At 41.9% G+C, this 20,405-nt stretch overlaps 1 protein-coding gene across 1 annotated transcript in view; it reads right to left on the bottom strand.

The window, feature by feature from the left end:
* PRKD3 (protein kinase D3) overlaps positions 1–20,405 on the bottom strand; it is an 86,806-nt gene that overhangs the window by 4,276 nt on the left and 62,125 nt on the right. The window contains exons 9-17 of the mRNA XM_074989664.1: positions 18,447–18,570; positions 16,296–16,373; positions 12,663–12,939; positions 11,039–11,091; positions 9,563–9,635; positions 5,755–5,861; positions 4,948–5,109; positions 2,749–2,847; positions 152–419 (exon numbers count right to left, since the gene is read on the bottom strand). Coding sequence (XP_074845765.1) covers positions 152–419; positions 2,749–2,847; positions 4,948–5,109; positions 5,755–5,861; positions 9,563–9,635; positions 11,039–11,091; positions 12,663–12,939; positions 16,296–16,373; positions 18,447–18,570 — 1,241 coding nt within the window. The remainder of the gene's footprint in view (positions 1–151; positions 420–2,748; positions 2,848–4,947; positions 5,110–5,754; positions 5,862–9,562; positions 9,636–11,038; positions 11,092–12,662; positions 12,940–16,295; positions 16,374–18,446; positions 18,571–20,405) is intronic.

Below are 20,405 nucleotides of genomic sequence, written 5' to 3'. Positions count from 1 at the left end.
AAGTCATTCAGCTATAAATTTTCATATCTGTCCGAATAATAAATTCATAATAGAATTCAAAAATACCTGAATACCCAAGAGTTAAATGTATATAAAATGCTGTAATAAAACCAAGATCTCAAAAAGCAAATGCTGTCTAGAATTTCTTTACCTTCACTAGAAATTTCCTTCCAGGGGTTCGGTGGATACATAAATGCTGCATTTTGGATTTGGTCATTTATATCTTCATCCTCATTAAATGGGAATGTACCACTAAGGCTCACATAGACAATAACTCCCACTGACCACATATCCAGCGAGCGATTGTAACCTTTACTCCTGAGCACTTCAGGAGCAAGATAAGCAGGGGTTCCAACCACAGACCTCCTGAAAGACTTTTCGCCTATGATGCGTGCAAAACCAAAGTCACACAGCTTCACCTGTAAAATAATAAGATACCATTAACTGACAAATATGGTAGACCTCACACATGAGCAACTGTCCACACAAACATATGGTATCTGGCAGTATATTTGCCATCACTTAATTACTGTTTGTACTAGAAACTGAAACAAAACAGTACAATTACTCAATTGGTCCTATTCCTTCAGGGATGTGTCCCTTTGCATACCTGACTTTGGAAACTACTAGCAAACTTGAAAAAAAAACATAGTGGGTACTGTGGAGGCAGCAAATGCAGTCTCTGCTGCCTTGTGATGGCAGAAAGGGTGGAGCCAATCCAATCCCCTTCGGTTCCTCCTTACCAGAGACTGTGTAATGGAGGAGAAAAGGGAAGAGGTCATGGGATGGACACATCTCAAAGACCAACAATTTTGTTTCTTTGAGTGACTGCACATGTCCATTTCACCTTCAGGTGATTAACAGGCAGTTCAACCTGGATGTGCATTTTGGAGTCCATTGAAAAACAATGAAGGACTACTTGTCCAAACTAGGCTTAATCTCTGGAATGCTGAGATGCAGCATAAAAGGTTGTAAAAGGTGTGTGCCAAAAGCCACATTGCAGACCTATGAATGTCTGTCTGAAAGATTCACTTATCTGATCCAGATTGGCCATTACAACAGCTAGGATCTGACCAAAATCACAATCCATTTTTGTTAATTTCACAGTCAGGGGAATTTTTTTGATTTCAACTACTGGCACAAAAAGGAGTTGGGGGGTGACCCCAAGGTTACTGTAGCAGGATTGCAGTTACTGATACCCTTACTTCTGTACTGCTGCTGGCAGCAGAGCTGCCTTCAGAGCTGGGCAGTTGGAGAGCAGCCACTGCTGACCAGGATGCCAGGTCAGAAAGCAAGTCATCACCAATAGCATTGCAGAATTAAGGATGGCATGGTACAGTGTTGCCATCCTTACTTCTGAGCCACTGCCGGGAGATCTGGGCCTTCTGTCAATAACTGTCATTCTCCTAACAGCAACGAAGGGTCCTGTGGCACCTTATAGACTAACAGAAAAGTTCTGAGCATGAGCTTTCATGAGCACAGACTCACTTCATCAGATGCTGGTCTTGGAAATTTGCAGGGCCAGGTAACAGATTTCCAAGACCAGCATCTGATGAAATGAGTCTGTGCTCACGAAAGCTCATGCTCAAAACTTTTTTGTTAGTCTATAAGGTGCCACAGGACCCTTTGCTGCTGTTACAGATCCAGACTAACACGGCTACCCCTCCGATACTTGTCATTCACCTGTTGACCAGCTCTGAAGGCAGCAGCGTAGACGAAAGGGTAGCAATATCATACCATACCATCCTTACTTTTGTGCTACTGCTGGCAACTGCTCTGCCTCCAGAGCTGGATACCCAGACAACAGACAATACTCTCCTGCCATCCAGCTCTGAAGGCAGTGCAAAAGCAAGGGTAGCAATAATTTGACCCTCCTAAAATAACCTTCTGACCCACTTGCCCTTTTGGGTCAGGGCATTCAATTTGAAAAATGCTTGTCTCCCCCAGGAAATCTGTACAGTATGGGGTAAAAGTACACACAAAATACCAGATTTCACACTCTGTGACAAATTTTTCATGACCATGAATTTGGGAGTGCCCTACTCACCCCTATCTACTTGTGCTGTGAAACTGCATTCTCTTCCAGCAGTCACAGAGGAAATTTGGAGTAGACTTAGGCTACATCCGCACTAGAAGCATCTGTCGACAGAGTTGTGTCAACAAAATGCATCTACACACACAAGTAGATCGACAGAGCAGTTTGCTCTGTTGACAGAGAGCAGCCAGACGGCCCTGCCCTCTGTTGAAAGAACAGCTGACTGGAAGCTCTGCAAACAGGGCCGCCTCGTGAACCAGACGCCTTCTCTATCAACAGAAGTGTCTACACTACACTTCTGTCGACGGAAGCGTCATTCCTCAAATTTTCAAGGGATAACACTGTTGAGACTAATGCAGACTTCTGTCGAGACCCTGCTGACAGAACACTTGGTATGTGTACACACTCCCTGAGTTATGTCAACAGAAGGCCCCTTTTGGCAAAAAAACTCTCTAGTATTTTCTTTGGAGATGTGAGCAGATGCTCCTACTTACTGAGAGAGACAGTAGTGTAATGACAGAGTAATTATCCTGAGTGTGTCATACTTGGAAAAACTGCAGTTAAGTAACAGGCAGTGCACATAATTCTAGCTATATTTTGGGTGAAAATATCAGTAACATGTCCAATGACCACTCATTTTTTATTTCTAAATTCTCTATTTTTTTTAGTGGAACAGTGATTTAGGAGGAAATATTTAATAAACTTTCACTCACCTGAGGAAATGGTTCTGCTGATGCTAGTAGTACATTTTCTGGTTTTAAATCACAGTGCACAATATTCTTGAAGTGTAAATTCCTCAAAGCAACAAGTATCTACAAAAGAAGGAAATATGTTTTTTAAATGATTAGGACTGCAAATGTTTGAGCAACAAAGATCAGACACAAAATTGTACAATAATTTAGACCTGTACAGACTTCTGCAATTTTGCTATGCATACATATTGTGAACGTTTTATTTTGCTTCGCTGATCAAAATAATTATTGTTAAATGTGTTTGGGGAGGGCAGTTTTTGAATATTTTATACTATATGTGCACCTTTACGAGAGCTTAATTTGCAGCGTATCCTTTAAAACAACCAATTACATCTCTAAGGTGAAGTAAAGTGAAAACCTTCACTCAGGAGAAGAGTCTGAATTCTCACCAGTTCAGCTTCCATTAAATTCAAAGTCTGCTGTTAGTTTTGTCTTCTTTAAATAATCATGGAATACCAGAACAGGAAGGGACCTCAAGAGGACATTAAGCCCAATTGCCTGCATTCATGGCAAGACCAAGCACCCTCTTCCCTGACAGATATTTGCCTAACATGCTCCATATCTCTCCAATGGTGGAGATTCCACAACCTTCCTAAGCAGTTTATTCTAGTATTTAACCACCCTGACAGAGAGTTTTTCCTAATGTCCAACTGACACCTCCCTTGCTGTAATTTACCCCCATTGCTTCTTGTCCTATCATCAGAGGTTAAGCAAAATATTTTTTCCTCCCTCCTCTTTGTAACACCCCTTTAAGTACTTGAAAACTGTTATATCCCTTCTCAGTCTTTTCTTTGCAAAACTACACAAACCGAATTCTTTCAATCTTCCCTCATACATCATGTTTTCTAGACCGTTACTCATTTTTGCTGCTCTTCTCTGGACCTTCTCCAGTTTTTCCACATCCTTCCTGAAATGTGGCACCCAGAATTAGACACAATATTCCAGTTGCCACCTAATATGCAATAGACCGGAAGAATTACTTCTTGTGTCTTACTTTCAACACTCCTGTTTAATGCATCCCAGAATCTGTTTGCTTTTTGTGCAACAGTGTCATTTAACTTGTGACTCATTTAACTTGTGATCCGCTATGACCTCTAGATCCCTTTCTGTAACACTCCTTCCTAGGCAGTCACTTCCAACATAGTATGTGTGAAACTGATTATCCCTTCCTAAGTGGAGTTCTTTGCATTTTTCTTATTGAATTTCATCCTATTTACCTCAGACCATTTCTCCAGTTTGCCTAGATCATTCTGAATTATAATCCTCTATCCTCCAAAGCACTTGAAAACCCTATTATTCATATACTTCATAAGCATACTCACTATGCCATTATCTAAATAATTTATGAAGATATTGAACAGAACCAGCCCCAAAACTGATCCCCACAGAACCCTACTTGTTATGCCCCTTCAGCATACTCTGGCCATGTCTACACTGGCACAAATCTTCGAAATAGCCGTGCTAATGGCCACTTCAAAGATTACTAATGAGGCGCTGAACAGAATATTCACTGCATCATTAGCATTAGTACGCTTCCAGCTGCGGCGCCGCTTTTGAATGCCTGCTATGTGGCTACACAGGGGTCCTTTTCGAAAGGACCCTGCACATTTCGAAATCCCCTTATTCCCTTCAGCTGAATTAGCATGGCTATTTCAAAGATTTGTGCCAGTGTAGACACAGCCTCTAAGAATGGTTATCCAATCAGTTACACACCTACCTTATAGCAGGCCCATCTAGGTTGTACTTCCCTACTTCATGAATGAGTAGGCTACATGTGTCTATCAAATGCTCTACTAAAGTCGAGTATACCACCTCTAGCACTTCACCCTTAACTGCAAAGCTTGCTATCAGGTTGGTTTGACATGATTTGTTCTTTACAAATCCATGCTGACTGTTATTTAACATCTTATCTTCCAGATGTTTGCAGAGAGATTGCCTGACATTATCTTTCCTGACACAGAAGTTAAGCTGACTGATCTGTAGTTTCGTGGGTTGTCCCTGTTTCCAGTTTTATAGAGGGGCAATGTATTTGTTCTTTTCCAGGCTTCTGCGGTAACTGGATCTAGGCAATATCTTGGGCCAAATTCTACTCACACCCCTGTAAGAAACCAAAATCTGGTCCCCTTGTCTTTGTAGAAGCAGAGATGGAATACCACTAACCTGGGTGACCATGAACTTAGTGATTCGTTCTGGCAGCCGACTTTTCTCACTAGAGAGAATCATCTCCAGCATATCTCCGTGCAACTTCTCCATCACAACAAACACCCGTTCTGGGGTTTCAAACATACATTCCAGGTTTACAATCCCAGGGTGGTGCAAATTCTAGAGAATTACAGCATCCACATGAAAAACAAAGACACAGCACTGATTTAACAGTCAGAAAATGGCACTTATACTGAAATACAAAATCAGGAAGCTTGTTTAAATGGAGAGTTAGGAATCAGAAACAAAAGATAGGAGGCAAATGGCACTTCCAAGTGAGAAGATTTAACAAAGGAAATGTGCCAGTCCCCAATATCCAGATTACTTTTTTCTTGGAAAGGAAATTATATTTGATGTGGCTGATTTTGTATATGATAAAATCAAACAGTAATGTAAAGGAAAAGAGTAAATGTTTGTATGGATTGATGGGGAAGTCGTGCAGCCACCTGAACAAACAGAAGTCACATACTGCCTGCTGCTTCAGGAGGGATGAAGAAGCTTTAGTACATCATCTCCACGGGTCTGTGCTGGCAGAAGGTAGACAGCTACCAGCAAAAAACTAACAACTCTCCTACCAGCTGCTCACAGACTCCCTGTCTTTCAAAGCTCCCTCCAACAGACAGGCTCAGATTTCAAGGCTTCTGTCTTATGTCCAACCCAGTAAAGCACTTAAGCGCCTGCACTGTGCAGAATCACAGAAATAATCTTTTCCTTTGATGGGACACAAAGCTCAAGAATGGACTTTATTTGAAATGTATTTTTTACCTGCAGAATGGCAACTTCATTGCGAAGCTGACTTTCCTGTTTTGTGGGAAATCTCATCTTATCAATGACTTTAATAGCCACATCCCTTCCAGTCTTCCTATGTTTTCCTAAAAGAAAAGCAGCAGCATCAATCAAACAGCAGAAACTCATTAAATAACAAAGTTACAGTGGAAAACCACCCTTTTTTTGTGGAAATGGGTGTATTCTGCACAATCATAAATGTTAATAAACACTGGAGTTGAAAATTGTATCTGGGATATTAATTTAAGTATAACAGAAAGTACTCTCAGTCCAGATAGTCAGGATATTTTCGCAGCATAAATTTAAACTGTTTTGTTGTTCAATCTGTTGACTGACAGTATATATATTAAGTCTTCTGTAGGTTATCTGAATGGGGTGAATTTCACCTGTAAGTCCCACATAAGCCCCTAAAATCTTGGCCTCTTCGATGTTAATGATCAGAGTGGAGTAGGAGAAGGTGTAATGATTCTTCTCTCCAGTTGCTCCAGCAGCCAAATGATACTTCCATAGTGTGGAGGTATGTGCTAAAAGGTGCTATTTGACTGGCTAGCACATCAGAAAGCTGTAAACTAATATGGTTAGGAATAAACAGGCTGGTCGTGTGTGTGCGCGCATGTGAGAAAGAGAGAGGTTTCACCTCAATGGAAAACATCATTCTCTAAAACAAGAATTGGCAAAATATGGCCCAGGGGATGAATCCAACCCACTGGAGCCAGGCTGCAGCCAGTTTCCAAACAATGGGAGCTATGAGATTGTGCTGGGGGTGGGGATTGCATGCAAAGTCTCTTCCCCTGAGGGTCATGGAGGCACTCAGAGAAGCAGATGGCTCCCACAGCTGGGCACTCTGAGCAGTGGAGTGGGGGCAGGAAAGGACAGGCAGGGAGCCACCAACCAGACCCTGGCACCAACACCCCATCCCTCCCCAACCCTCTGCTCCCCATCCTGCACCTTTGCCCCAAGGTACAACCCAAACTCCCTGTGCCCCTACTCCTGTACCCATACCCCACCTCACAGACCCTGAACTCCCGACCCCTTATCCCAAGCTCCCTTCAGCACCCAACCTCTATTCCAAGGCTCCATAGTACTCTATTAAAATCATGGAAGTGTTCAGCCCATGATCATTTACCACATTTTTGGAGTGCTCACCCATGAAAAATTATTGCCCACTCCTGCTTTGAAAAGACAGGATGTCTTAAATACTGTTTGTGTAATTCCCAACCCAGAATCCTCACCCCATGCTCAGTTGTCTCCTGTAATGTTCAAATTAAGCCATCAGTGAAGGGGGCAGGTTAATGAGATCAGGCACAGAAGGACCTTGGTGCTCTAACACACACACTAATATTAAAATCCAGAATGAGACTGTTACAGAAACAAAAGGGAATGTCTGCTCAGTGAAAATGATAAAACTGTTTTTAGAAAACTGTATAAAATACACAGAAAAGTTCACAGCCATAGTGTAAGAGGCACAGAGAATGCTACAGTGCACTTCTAGACAAATACTAAAAGGAGGTCAAACTACTGCTATATAAACAACCTAGCTGGACCTCACCTGGAGTTCTGTATTCAGTACTGGTGGTCATGGCTTAGAGTCAGGGTATAGTTATTGCTCCTGAAGTTTGTTGCATGGAGCAATCAACACAACAACGTACCTGCCTTAAAGATTTACATGATGAATAAAGGCTAGGAAGAAAAAAGGCTTATTTTCACTGGACAAAAAACAAAGTAAGCTTAAGGGAGGCCCGTCTGAAGTTCCAAATGGCAACAAAGTAGTCAAATACATTTAGGCCAGATCTACACTACACCTGAGAGTTGATATTAGATACGCAATTCTAACTATGACAATTGTGTAGCTGCAATCAACATATCGAAGACTGATCTATCAGGTCATCCACACAGAAACTCCCCCATCGACCTCCTTTACTCCTTGTGAGAACTACAAGTACTAGGCCCAACTGTTGAGCTCTGATGGTTTGATTTAGCGCGTCCACACTAGGTTTGCTAAATCAAACCCCGGAAGATCAATTATGAATGAGTCAATCTTCCGGTAGGTACAGACATACCCTTAATGATTGAAAAGTAAAAATAATTAAATCAAAATAGAAGAAGTGACTAAGTACTATGAAAAGCTTTTAACGTATCCTGGACTGATCGAAGAAATGACATAAAGGTTGAAATCCTCACAAAGGCTTTAGGAGATCTGTTTTGAGACATTCAGTATTAAAACCAACTAAAAACCTTGGATCACACATACAGCAATTCTAAAAATAACCTAAATTATAGCCTCCTATAAGGGCTAATATACTACGGAAAGATGGAGACAGAGACATTCTAAAAAGGGGTCCTAACTCCACTAACTGTAAAATTATACCTAAACGCCACCAAAATAAATTCAATAGTGGACTAAACATATTCCCTCAGGATACTGGACTTAATTAAGGAAACATCAAACCAAGAGATAGTATTTGGTTAAGTAGGGAGACCAGACTAGATTGTTAAATTTTACTCCAGTAAGAACTCAAGCAAAATATAATCAATTTTCACTACAGGTTGAACCTCTCTAATCCAGAACTCTCTCATCTGGCATAATTTTAGTAAACTGGATGACCACTTATCATGGGTGCAGCCAAGTTTCCCATGATCCCACCAGTTCAGTCTCTCAGTGTTCTGTGTTGTTATTTAGCTGTAATTTACCCCTAAATGTCTTCTAAGAGCAGTGGAAATGTTGGTAATGCTGCTAGACAATATGCCCTCCCATGGTCCATCAAATTCTCTCATCTACCATAGGTCAGATCCTGACGGTGCTGGATTAGAGAGGTTCAACTTGCACCTAAAAGTTCAAAATTTTGTTCCACATTATGAAAAATAGCAAAAATTTCTCTGATGACTAGAAATAATTAAACCAATAGGACTGCTCTATGTGAATTTTCCTAAAAATATAGGAACACAAAAATGAAAAGTGTTTTATTCACTATGGCTGTGTCTACACGTCACTTCTTCCAGAAGCAGCATGCTAATGAGCTATCCGGTAAATGATAATGAAACGCAGATGCAAATTTTCCGTGCCTCACTAGCATATCGACATGTGGTTCAGAGTCTGGAAGAAGCTCTTCAGGACTCCGAAGTACATGTGCAGACACAACGCCGGCGGGGATCCTCCAGAAGGAAACCTTCCTTCCAGAAGCCCCTTCTTCCTCAAAGCACTGCCAGCAGTGCTATGCTAATGATGGTTCAAGAAATTGCAAATGGAGGTCCATTTGCAAACTCATGCAGCTAATTAGCATACGAAGATGGCGATCGGGGGAGCAGGGTTTAGCCTGCAGAGGCACATCCACATGGCATTTGTACTGCAGGCAACACCCTCTTCCAAGGGGGATATCTCATGCAGTTATGCTAATTAGCCATGAGTGTTTGCAAATGGACCTCCATTTGCAATTTTCTAGACCCATCATTAGCATAACACTGCTGGCAGCAGAGCTGTGCTAAAGGGATGAGTAGACATGGCCAAAAGGTAGAATCTCTCCAGGCCTCTCTGGACCTCTGAGAGAACCTGATGGTACAAGATTGTCTCATTTCCAGGATTTCATTTGCTCATGATTTCACACTACAAACAAATAATACATAGTAAAAAGCATTTTAACATGAAAGATTATGGCAGCAGAGCTTAAGATCACTGGGACTACTCAGATATGAGTAGATACATGACATCTGACTGTAGCAAATACACAGACATTAGTTAACTATATCTCCAGCATAAGCACAGGCATAACTAATATTCACAGTAACTTACCGCCATATACAATGCCAAACTGACCAGAACCTAGCACCTCATCAGCAAAAATCTGATACACAGAGCTGATATCCTATTTTATGAAGAAATAAGTCAAACATTAGGAACAATCATACAACTAATGCCCATATGGAGATTCAATTGTAATTGTCAATTTGGCTACGTTATTAATCATGCTTTTAACCAACAGCTTGAAATTAAAGGTTTGGGTTTTTTTTTTTTAAAGGTATGGGACAGATCCAAAGCTGCTTCAAACTGTATAGGTTGAAACTCCCTTGTGTGGCACTCTCTTTTCTGGCAAGACAACGGATGTTGCTGGACCAGAGAACTCCAGCTGTGCTTGCAACAGCAGAGCCCTGCTTGTGGCAGGGAGCCTCACTGGCAGCCTGCTCTGGGAAGCCCCAGGGGCAGCAGGCAGTGAGCAAAGTCAGGGAGCCCCACTACCAAGAGCCCGGCTGGGGTTGGGGAGCCCCACTGTGGGTAGCCTAGTCCCAGTCAGGAGCCCCACCAGGAGTATTGCTGGTTGCAGGGGATGTAGCCTGGCTGGGGCACCCAGCCTCACCAGCAGCCCCTCAGCCACAGGGACCCTGATTGAGCCAGGGAGCCCTGCAGCCTCATGGTGGGGAGCCCCACCAGCAGGCCCATAGCAGGCAGTCAGCTGAGGTGCAGAGCCCCCAGCAGCCCCACAGCCATGGGGACTCGGAGGGCCAGAGGAGACCTGCAACCCCATAGCAGGGAACTGGCTGAGCACTGAGCCCCATTGGCAGCCCCCGCAACTGCACAGACCCCTGCCAGACCAGGGGGAGCCCTGCAGGAGTGGGCTCACTGCTGCGGGCAGCCAGCCTGAAGTCCCCTCATTCAGGAAATCACCTCATTTGGTACTGCTCGGGTATCTAAACAGGTATCTCTATGTAAACAGAAGATCTGCCTCATTGTATTTAACAAACTGTACAGTGACAGTAAAAAAAATAAATTGTACTGATTATATATACACAACATTTACCTATTATTCTGAATATTGGTGAATATCTGCTATGTTGTTCTTAAAAATTCTGAAATACATTGTTAGTTGAGTCTGTTCTGGGTTCTAATAATGAGTCAAACAAAAGGTTAAAAACTTTTTATTATTATTCATTATTTTTAATTCAAATCTCCTGATCTCAAGTAAAGGAAAATACAAAAAAAAATTAACCCAAAGAATTTGGAGTTTTATTGCATTACCTACAAATGCATTTTTCCTATTCTGTAGGAGTCATTAGTTTGAAAAAGAAAAAACAGGGAATGAACTACACTCAAAAAAAAAAATCAATGATGTCATAAGGGAGACAACTTTTATGTGCCTAAGGAGAATAAAGAGTTCCATGGCTGTAAAACTTATAGGTGTTTTATCCTGACAATTTTATGAGACAGTCTTTGTCACTATCAACTGCTTTGGAAGAGTTTGGGCACATAGTATTATTTTTGCCAAGAACTCACCACATTCTCCTGGATCTGGCAATTCGAAACAGAGATGCTGAGAGATAATTCTTCTGTAACAAGAAGGAAAATATAATAATATAAGAGAATAAAAAGCTTAATTTTGCTATTGGCTAAAAAAATAATTTAACAGACTTCTAGTACTACAGCCAGGGTGAAAGACTGGGCACTAGTGTTCTGCAAGAATATTCAGATGTCGCATTTGATTTTGACAATCTGGTCTTGGTTTTGTTTTGTGAAGCAATAGTTCTGGATTAGTAAAATGCCAAAACTGATGGGAAAATATAAGCAAATAAGAGAAAGAAAATATCAAGTCAAGCAAAATACGACATGATGATTTGGAAAATATCTGTGAGAGTTCCTTTTGTAGGTCTGCTGTAAGGAGGACATAAATTTCCTGAATTTGGGAGAAAGTCTGGAAGGTTGATCTTCAAATAAAAGACGCAGACATGGACAGTTGAGAGCACACAGAATTTCTACTTTAAGTTTTCACCAGACAACCAACTTAGACATAAAGTTTAAGAGTATAATCTCAAGATGTACAAGACAAAAACATAGGGACAATTGGCTTTTCCTTTGCCTTCAGACTGGAGTCAATCTTCTCAGGCAAAATGACAAAGACTGAGCTGCCAAGTGAACTTTCAGAGTATGCTGAACAAATCCATGGAAAACAATAATGTTAGACATACGTCAACCCAGAAAGAGCTTTGAGATGTAGGAACACTATTCCAGAGAACAAAGAGAAAGCATGTTGCTTGTTCTCTTCAATGCTCCACTCTCAAAGCAAGGCTCTGCAGAAGTGGCATGGTAACAAATACCAACTCACTGGGATTGGGTTCCTCAGAGTATTGCACAAAAACCACAACCTCTATAGGTTCATGCATATGTAACAATTGTCCTCTTCTACTTGAGACTGGCGTCAGCTGGGGCAAAGTATTCAGTTTACGTCAAGAAATGCTGTTGCCAAGATGCTGCACAGGGGCAACTTGGAGCGACTGATTTGGAATGTCTGGTGTTCAGTGCACCAGGAATAGTGAATCTTATGTTCTGTGTGAACAAGAAGCATGAGGAAGGAAGAATGGAGCCTTTCTTCTGCCTTTTAGTGCAGCAGGCATCCACCCCACCACTGTCAGTACTTACATCCCATTACTGGCTCCATTCTGTGTCCTTACACTTAGGGTGAAACTACAAAAACGTGAAGGGAATGAGGGGAACAGGACCATAAAGTACTAAAATCTCAAACTTAAGGAAGTTTCAAAATTAAGGTAGCAGGTCATTTTTTTTGAAAATTTGTACTAAAAGAATTACTTAAGTCATGATCAGCATTAACTGCATCAACCACATGTGAATTTTACAGTCATATAATAAAGATTTTGTAATACGCATTTATGATGGAAATAACAGAGTCTTAACTACTGTTTGGTGCCACAGCAGGTGAAAAGATTTCTTCACAGTTATAATGATAAAATTCCATGTATCTAAACAACTAAGTAAAGCCCCAACTTAACAAAGCATTTCTATAAAGACTTCACTTTAAATACATGCTTAAATGATTTCCTTAATTGGAGCCTAAATAAATAACAGCTTCAGCACATGAACAACATTGCCTTGTCTGCCTGCTTACTGTGATCTTTTCCTTGTCCTGCTGCAGTGCACACGCTAGCTTGAGGAGTGACTGGCATCAAAGCCTGACGGATGGCCTTTTCCCAGCTCTGAGCTACATCAAGTCCAACTCCAGTGGCAGCAAGAACAGGACTGTGATGGCTGTTGCCATTGTTTTCGCCAACAAAGTACACCATGGTGTCAGTGATGATCTCAAAACAGTGTGGGTTGCTGCCCTGAACCACGTTTGAGAAATCTCGAGGCTGATTCACCTGGAGAATTTCTGAAAGTGGAATTTCCTGAAGAAAAACATTAAGTGTTAAAAATCTGAGTAAGTACATGTTGGTATAACATCTTGGAACTTCAAGAAAGAAATTAGGAGTCATTACAGTTACTGAACTGAAAGTTTTGCTAAAATCAAACTTCATATTGTTACTTACTCCCCAATCTTCCCAAATTGCTAATTTTTTCCCATTTTGCTGCTTATCTCTGAACATAGTTAGAGCCCAATCCAGTACGGTAACGTCTCAGAGTACGCGAGGGTTCAATTCCAAGCACACCCACATAAACCCGGATTTCGCGCAAGTTGGGGTCTGGCTTTTTCCCCGGCAGAACACAGGTTCTGCAGCCGGGGAAGCAGCAGAAAGGTAAGTCCTGGGCTGGGGGTGGTAGTTGGGGAATGTTAAGCCTGGTGGTGGGTTGGGGTTGTGGGAGGCGGGAAGGGAGGGGCTAAGCCTGGGGTGGGTTAGGGCTGCAAGGGGGAGAGTGGTGGAGTTGAGCACAGGTGCTGAGCTGGGCTGTGGGGAACAGGGAGTTGAGCTGGAACCAGACCCGTGCCTGGGTGGTGAGCCAGCAGTGGGGGTTGCACCGGAGCCACGCAGGGGGGGCGGGGGAGGAGAGCAGCTCATGAACCAGCGGGGGGTTGCACCAGAGCCACTGGGGGGGGGAGGAGGCGGGCAGCTCACGAGCCAGCAGGGGGGTTACACCGGAGCCACGCTGGGGGTCAGGGGAGAGCAGCTCGTGAGCCGGCGGGGCGTTGCACCAGAGCCATGCGGGGGGGGGGGGGGGGGCGTAGGGGGCAGGCGGGCAGGCAGCTCGTCAGCCGGCAAGGGGGCTGCACCAGAGCCATGCGGGGGGGGTGAGCTTGTGAGCCAGTGTGGGGGCGGGGGTTGCACCAGAGTTGCGCAGGGCAGGGATGCGAGCGGGCAGGGAGTTTGTGCGCGAGCTAGCGGCAGGGGTCGCACCGGAGCCGCGCTGCGGGTCGTGGGTGGGCAGGCAACTTGCGAGCTGGCAGGGGTATCGCACCAGACCCGCAGAGAGCAGGGGCGCAGGCAAGCAGGCAGCTTGTGAGCCAGCAGGGGGGTTGTGCCGGAGCTGCACGGAGGCAGCTTGAACCAGAACCGCTTGCAGGTGGTTAAACTGGGCGGGGGTCCCGGGTCAAACATGTAAGAGCGGGGTCGCCTACTTTGAGACGCTACTGTACTCTCAAGTCAAAAAGACCTACCATTAACTTAAATATGAGTGCAGTTTAAATAAACTTCATGGGTTCACAGCCTTTGAGTAATAAGACTATATTTTGTTTTTTTTATAGTAGTATGATTTATACTTGGGCTAAGTCCTCATTGTATTAGGTGCAAAACATACTCATACAATGACACCCTTTTTACGACAAGTTTACAACTAAAAGAAGAAACAAGTAGTGAGTGTGACCAAAAAAACTATAAGGAACAGGGGACAAAGGACTTGGACAACGGTAAGAATGTGTGGTTACATAGGCTAGTTATGTGCACAATTACAAAAAACTAAAAAACTCTTTTCTATATAAATATTAGCTATTCCCAGTGGCACTCTACACTGCCATTATCAGCTGGCAAATTACCATAGAATCATGGTAGACTTGAAGAAGGATATGAAAAAAGTGAGGGTTAATAAGTTTACAGACCAGTAGTTGGAGGAGACTACACGTGCATGTGCAAAGACATGTAAAAAGTGGACCACAAGTTGAACTAAGATGGCATTTTAGTAAGAAGATCACTCAATAAGAAGCAAGAGCAAATAAGCAGGGAGCACAAAATTGTGAAAGGTTTCTAAGGTAAAGACAAAAAGCCTTCAAGTAATGAAAAAGTGGAGGGATTTAAAGAGCAATAATCAAAGAAAATCTTGCTCACCGTGATAATTTTTTTTCCTGATTTGTCAACCTTGATTACTATTTTTGGTTCTCTAGGCCTTAAATATTGAGTCTGTTCTGGTATGCCTATGGCCTGAAGAAGTGGGTCTGTCCCACAAAAGCTCACCTGTTAGTCTTTAAAGTGCTACTTTACTGCTTTTTTGTCTTAACAGCAGTGGTTTGATTAGACTGGACTGGGGCAATGCGAACTTCACAGATGTCGAAAAGCAGAAGATTGAATTGGTCAAGATAGGAAAGAGGAGGAACTGAACAAGAATTTTAGTTGCATGTACAGAGAAGGAGCTGGCTCTTAAGAGATGTCATGGAGAAAGGAACTGCAAGGTTTGGACACAGCCTGAAGGCATTCAGCAAAAGAGGGAAAAAAATCTCTGCTTAGATTATAAAACACCGTATATCACTATATTAATAACTGCTGGAATTATTGACAAGCCAGGACAATTTCCTGATAGGGTGCAAAGTAAGACAAGAACACAGAAATGCATTTTGGTTAAATTCCTCCTCTTAAAAAAATTCAAGTTTTATCCTAGGAATTTAAAAGTAAATACAGGCATCCATGTGAATATTTACAGTCAGCATGCATACATCGTAAGAGAGGGCTCCAGCTTTTAACAAGGCCATCAGTCAGAAGTGAGTGAACAGACAAGTTACAGAAATAATAGAGCAGATGACAGAAGTAAAAGAAGAGAGAGAAAACCCTTAGTAAAGTTGAGCACCACTCATGTTAAACTTCTTGTGAAGTTATTTATTTAACAATACCTTTTATAAAAGAAAATTTATTTTCCACTGCATTCTCTTTTTTAGAATATAACAAGTCCTATCAGTTTACTCTCAAGCTTGGGGTATCTGGGTTATATATTAGGGAGAACTTTTAACTATAAACGTGGCTAAGCACTGGAATAATCTTCCTAGAGAGGTTGTGGAATAACCAGAGGTTTTTAAGAAGCTACATCTACACCTGACAGGGATGATCTAAGTATATCTACCTCAGCAGTAAGGCCTAGACTAGATGACCTCTCAAGATCCCTTCTAGCCCTACATTTCTGTGATTCTAAGCTACAGCCTCATCTTTAAAACACAGAGATTACTTTTTCTAGTATGGTAAATATAACATTTAAAACCTCTAATCACCAGCTGGCCACACTATCCCACTATCCAAAAACTGCTAAGAAACTTTATGTACAAGTTAAATGGGGAGGGGGGTGTGTTAAGTAACAACTTAAATATTTGAAAATGAGGCATTTAGTCCAGATAATTAAACAGAGGAACGGAAAACATGAGCTCCCAAGGTTTTAGTCCTAGCTCTTCCTATCTGGTGCCTCTGGCAAATCATCGACTTTCTGCCTCATCTTTGATTTATGAAACAGAGACAATGTTTATCATTCTACTTCACAGGCTTGTTGTGAGGGTAAACTGAATGTCTGTAAAGTAACAAGTAAAGTGAAATATCTGTTAAATATTACTGCTTACCTTGTAATATTTTGTTCCGGATTCATTTTGAAATAACGTAAGACACTTACTATCCAGTCTCCAGTAATGCCTCTTTCTCTACAAGACACACCACAGAGCATCATAAGGCACAAACAAAACTAAAACTTCAGTTTCCAGACACATCAAGTCTAGATATGCTTTACAGCACACATTATATGACACACAGAATGTCAGGCTACCACTGCTGGAGTTCTCAGTTTACACTGCATGCACAAAGGAATGTGTACTTTAGGATACACACACCAATGTTTAAAAACTCAAGAATAGATGCATTCCACAAACTGGAAAGAATGGTTACGCACCCTATTGGCAGTGTATCCCAATTTAATTTGGCCACAGAACACTTAAAAATCGGAAGAATTTTGCAGAACTCCATTCCCAGGTTCGACTTCCCCTCCACCTGCAAAATCTGCCCCCCATCCAGGCTTTACCTGCCTCAGTCCCCAAATCTGCCCACCTATCCCCAGGTTTTACCCCCATCCTGCAAACCCACCCACCCCCAACTCCAGGATTAACCCCTCTCAGCCCCAAACCAGCGCCTGGGACTAACCCATCCATGGTACTGGCTGGGGAGCCTATACCAGGTGGCCACAAGCGCCCAGCAGAAGAAAGGATGGCATGGAGATATTCCACTGGTGAGGGTGAACCAAGCCATGCCCACCAAAGGGGTGTGGCTGCTCATGTAACAGGGTGAGTGAGGGACAAAATGCCACTCCCTGCCCTGCTGCCACTGAAATAATGGAACTAAATTGAGTTGGTTTAACAGCCAGATCCCTCCTGCTGCCCTGCCGGACGTTAAACCAATTAAATTTAGCTCTACTGTTTCAGTGGCAGCAGGGCAGGGAGCCACAGAGAAATTTTCTCAATGAACCCTTTTCACTTCACAGAACGCCAGGGTTCCATGGACCACCAGCTGGAAAACACTACTCTATGGTAACTGTATTGCCTAAATGGATTCCACTTGCACTTCACGAGCCACACGCAGGCAAGATCAGATTCTTGTGGTTAACTGTGTCTGTTTGGTCCACACCTGCACCCTACAAGTTCTTGCATACTTCTCACCCAAGCGTATAGATTGTTGAGACAGCTCAACCATCCCTCAGTTCCTTGGCTAATACAAAATCCCAGAGGAGGATAGTGCCTTTACTGCAGCATCTAGGTTAAAGTTAGCTTCCCCAAGAGCTGAGTGGTGTTTGGGGGGGCAGGGGAATGGAAGTTGACTAGATTGTCAGAGAGTTCCATATAAACCAACCTTGGAGAGAAACTGAGACACAAATCCCATCAGCTTGAAACTAGAAGAGCATGTCGTGAAGACCTGACTCTCCCTACCCTTTAAGCTGGTGCAATTACTACAAAGGCAAATTTCAGCAACAAGTGGCATAGGGAACACATTACTAGGAGCTCAAAAGAGAGGACCCATAACTTGCTATACCCAGATTCAAAATGGAGGAAATTGGGGAAAAAGCATGAATGAAGTCCTTAAGAAATCTTGCCACAGTAGGATGGGAAAATACAATCTGGTTCCAGATAAGAGTAATACATACCGTTGTTGCTGCTAAATGCACCGTTATGGAGCTAGTGGAGAGCCTAGATCAAGGGCTCTCAAACTTCATTGCACCATGAGCCACTTTTGACAGCAAAAATTATTACAAGGGCACAGGCAGGGTGGGGGTGGAGAGCAAAATCTGAGCCTGCCTGAGTACCCTGTCCCAGATGGAGTAGACGGCCCCAAAGCCAAACCCCAGGTCCCAATGTCCCAGGCAGGGGACCTGAAACCTGAGTCCCATTGCCCCAGGCTGAAGCCATTGTACTCAGGCTTCAGCCCCAAGATGCAGTAAATCTAAGCCAGCCTTGGTGAACCCATTAAAACAGGGCTGTCACCCACACTGGGTCCCAGGCCACAGTTTGAGAACCACTGACTAATTAATTTCAGGAACAGCAAATTGGGAGTCAATTCCTTCCTAGATTTGCTTGGCCCTACTGTTACTGTACATATGTAAATATATCAAATTAAATTCTAAAGAAGAACTTCAATGCATTACTAAACCACATTTTTAAACAGAGGGAAATTAATTTGATTTAAACAAGTACCTCTTAAAATAGATATATGATGAAACTTCATTTACTAACCAGATTGTCTCTGCTGGTATAGTGAACCATCCAACCTTCCTTCACCATTGTACTGCTCTTCCTCTTTGTGTGCTTGATTGACTGTACAACTCTCATTAGCGGAATATTATTGCTTGTTGATGGACTAAGTTTTAAAAAAAGGTTATAACTTAATTAGAAACCATTAAGATTTAACAACAATTATACTAGTACTATATGTTTTCAAGAACAGTATAGTTCTTACCTAAAAATATTATTTCTTTGACTCTAAAGAAACTGAATGTCACAACCATAATGAGTATCCAACTGAATAACAAGATTTTTTTGTCCGCAACACTATCATATGGCTCCTACTAACTTCCCTAGTACATCAAAAGAACTTACTACAGAGAGGTATGCTTACAAAATTAAAGATCAGATGTGCCTGGCTAGAATAAGAAAACCTTATATCACTACTCCATCTCATAAAAAAATTAACTGAAGTGTTAACTTTTTTCTCCAACAGAAAATAAAATCATAAATGCCTATATACTCTTATTCTTTTCCACTTATTATGCTATTTCGTAATACTGCCATTCCACTAGTCATCTGTGCCTGTACACATGTAAAAATAAGCTGACATCTAGGTAGAAACAGACTTTCTTCCTCTGAGTCACGCATTCACTAACAATTTCAACAAAAAATCCAACTAGTGTTGTTAGCTTTAGAACAGACAAAATTTTGGTGGTTTCTAAATTTGTATCTATAAATTAGTTAAACCTGAAGGTTTAATCCAACTTTGTGAATAAAAACCACCAGTGCTCTGTCCAAAAAGTAGCAGTAGCAATGTTTACAAAGCAAAGTGGTAAGAATATTTGCAAAAGTGGCTTCAGACAATCAAGCTGACATTTTTCAAAGTATTATGGAATTTTTTTTTAAATGACAAAGTAACTTAACCCAAACTGATAATGATTGTCTGATACAAGCCCAAAAAGATTTCAGTAAAATCAGGTACCAAACTCTTCCCCTCAAATTGTCAATACCCACCATTTTATGTAAATAAAGACAAGTCAAGCTGCACATTGATAAAAAAAAACAAAACACATACAAATACAAACTACAAAACCTAAAATATCACTTCCTCTGGCCTAACTCACAAGGAATTACAATACCAAAGCTAAATCCATTTAGATCTATTTGCAATAGGAATTAATTTGGTCCAAGGTCCATAGCATAAAACAGACAAGAAGATTTTGGTCAGCAAGCCGTTTTCGATTGACTCATCCATAGTTCTAGACATTTTTCAATAAGATACATAGTAACAGAGAGAAAGCTGTGCTAGTCTACATACTATCGAAACCAAAAAGCAGTCAAGCAGCACTTTAAAGACTAACAAAATAATTTATTAGGTGGTGAGCTTTCATAGGACAGACTCACTTCTTCAGACCATAGCCATACCAGAACAGACTCAATATTTAAGGCACAGAGAACCAAAAACAGTAATCAAGGTTGACAAATCAGAAAAAAAAAGATCAAGGTGAGCAAATCAGAGAGTAGAGGGGCAGAAATGGGGGGGAAGTCAAGAATTAGATTAAGCCAAGTATGCAAAAGAGCCCCAATAATGACCCAGAAAATTCACATCTTGGTTCAAACCTTGTGTTAATGTGTCGAATTTGAATATAAAAGAGTTCAGAAGCCTCTCTTTGCAGACTGTTGTGAAAATTCCTCTTCATTAAAACACAAACTTTTAAGTCATTAACAGAATGGCCCACTTCATGAAAATGTTGACTGACCAGTTTGTGAATCAGGAGTGTTTTTATGTCTGCTTTGTGCTCATTAATTCTTTACCTGAGAGAGTTTGAGGCCTGTCCAATATACAAAGCACATGGGCACTGTTGGCACACGATGGCATATATGATGTTAGTTGAGGAACATGAGAATGTTCCCATGATTCTGTGAATAACCTGGTAAGGCCCAGTGATGATATCTCCAGAATAGATA

The sequence above is a fragment of the Carettochelys insculpta genome, chromosome 3 (genome assembly GCF_033958435.1).
Source record: "Carettochelys insculpta isolate YL-2023 chromosome 3, ASM3395843v1, whole genome shotgun sequence".
Classification (NCBI taxonomy): Eukaryota; Metazoa; Chordata; order Testudines; family Carettochelyidae; genus Carettochelys; species Carettochelys insculpta.
Note: the sequence above shows the minus strand (reverse complement) of the source record. Positions and strands in the feature narration are given on the sequence as shown.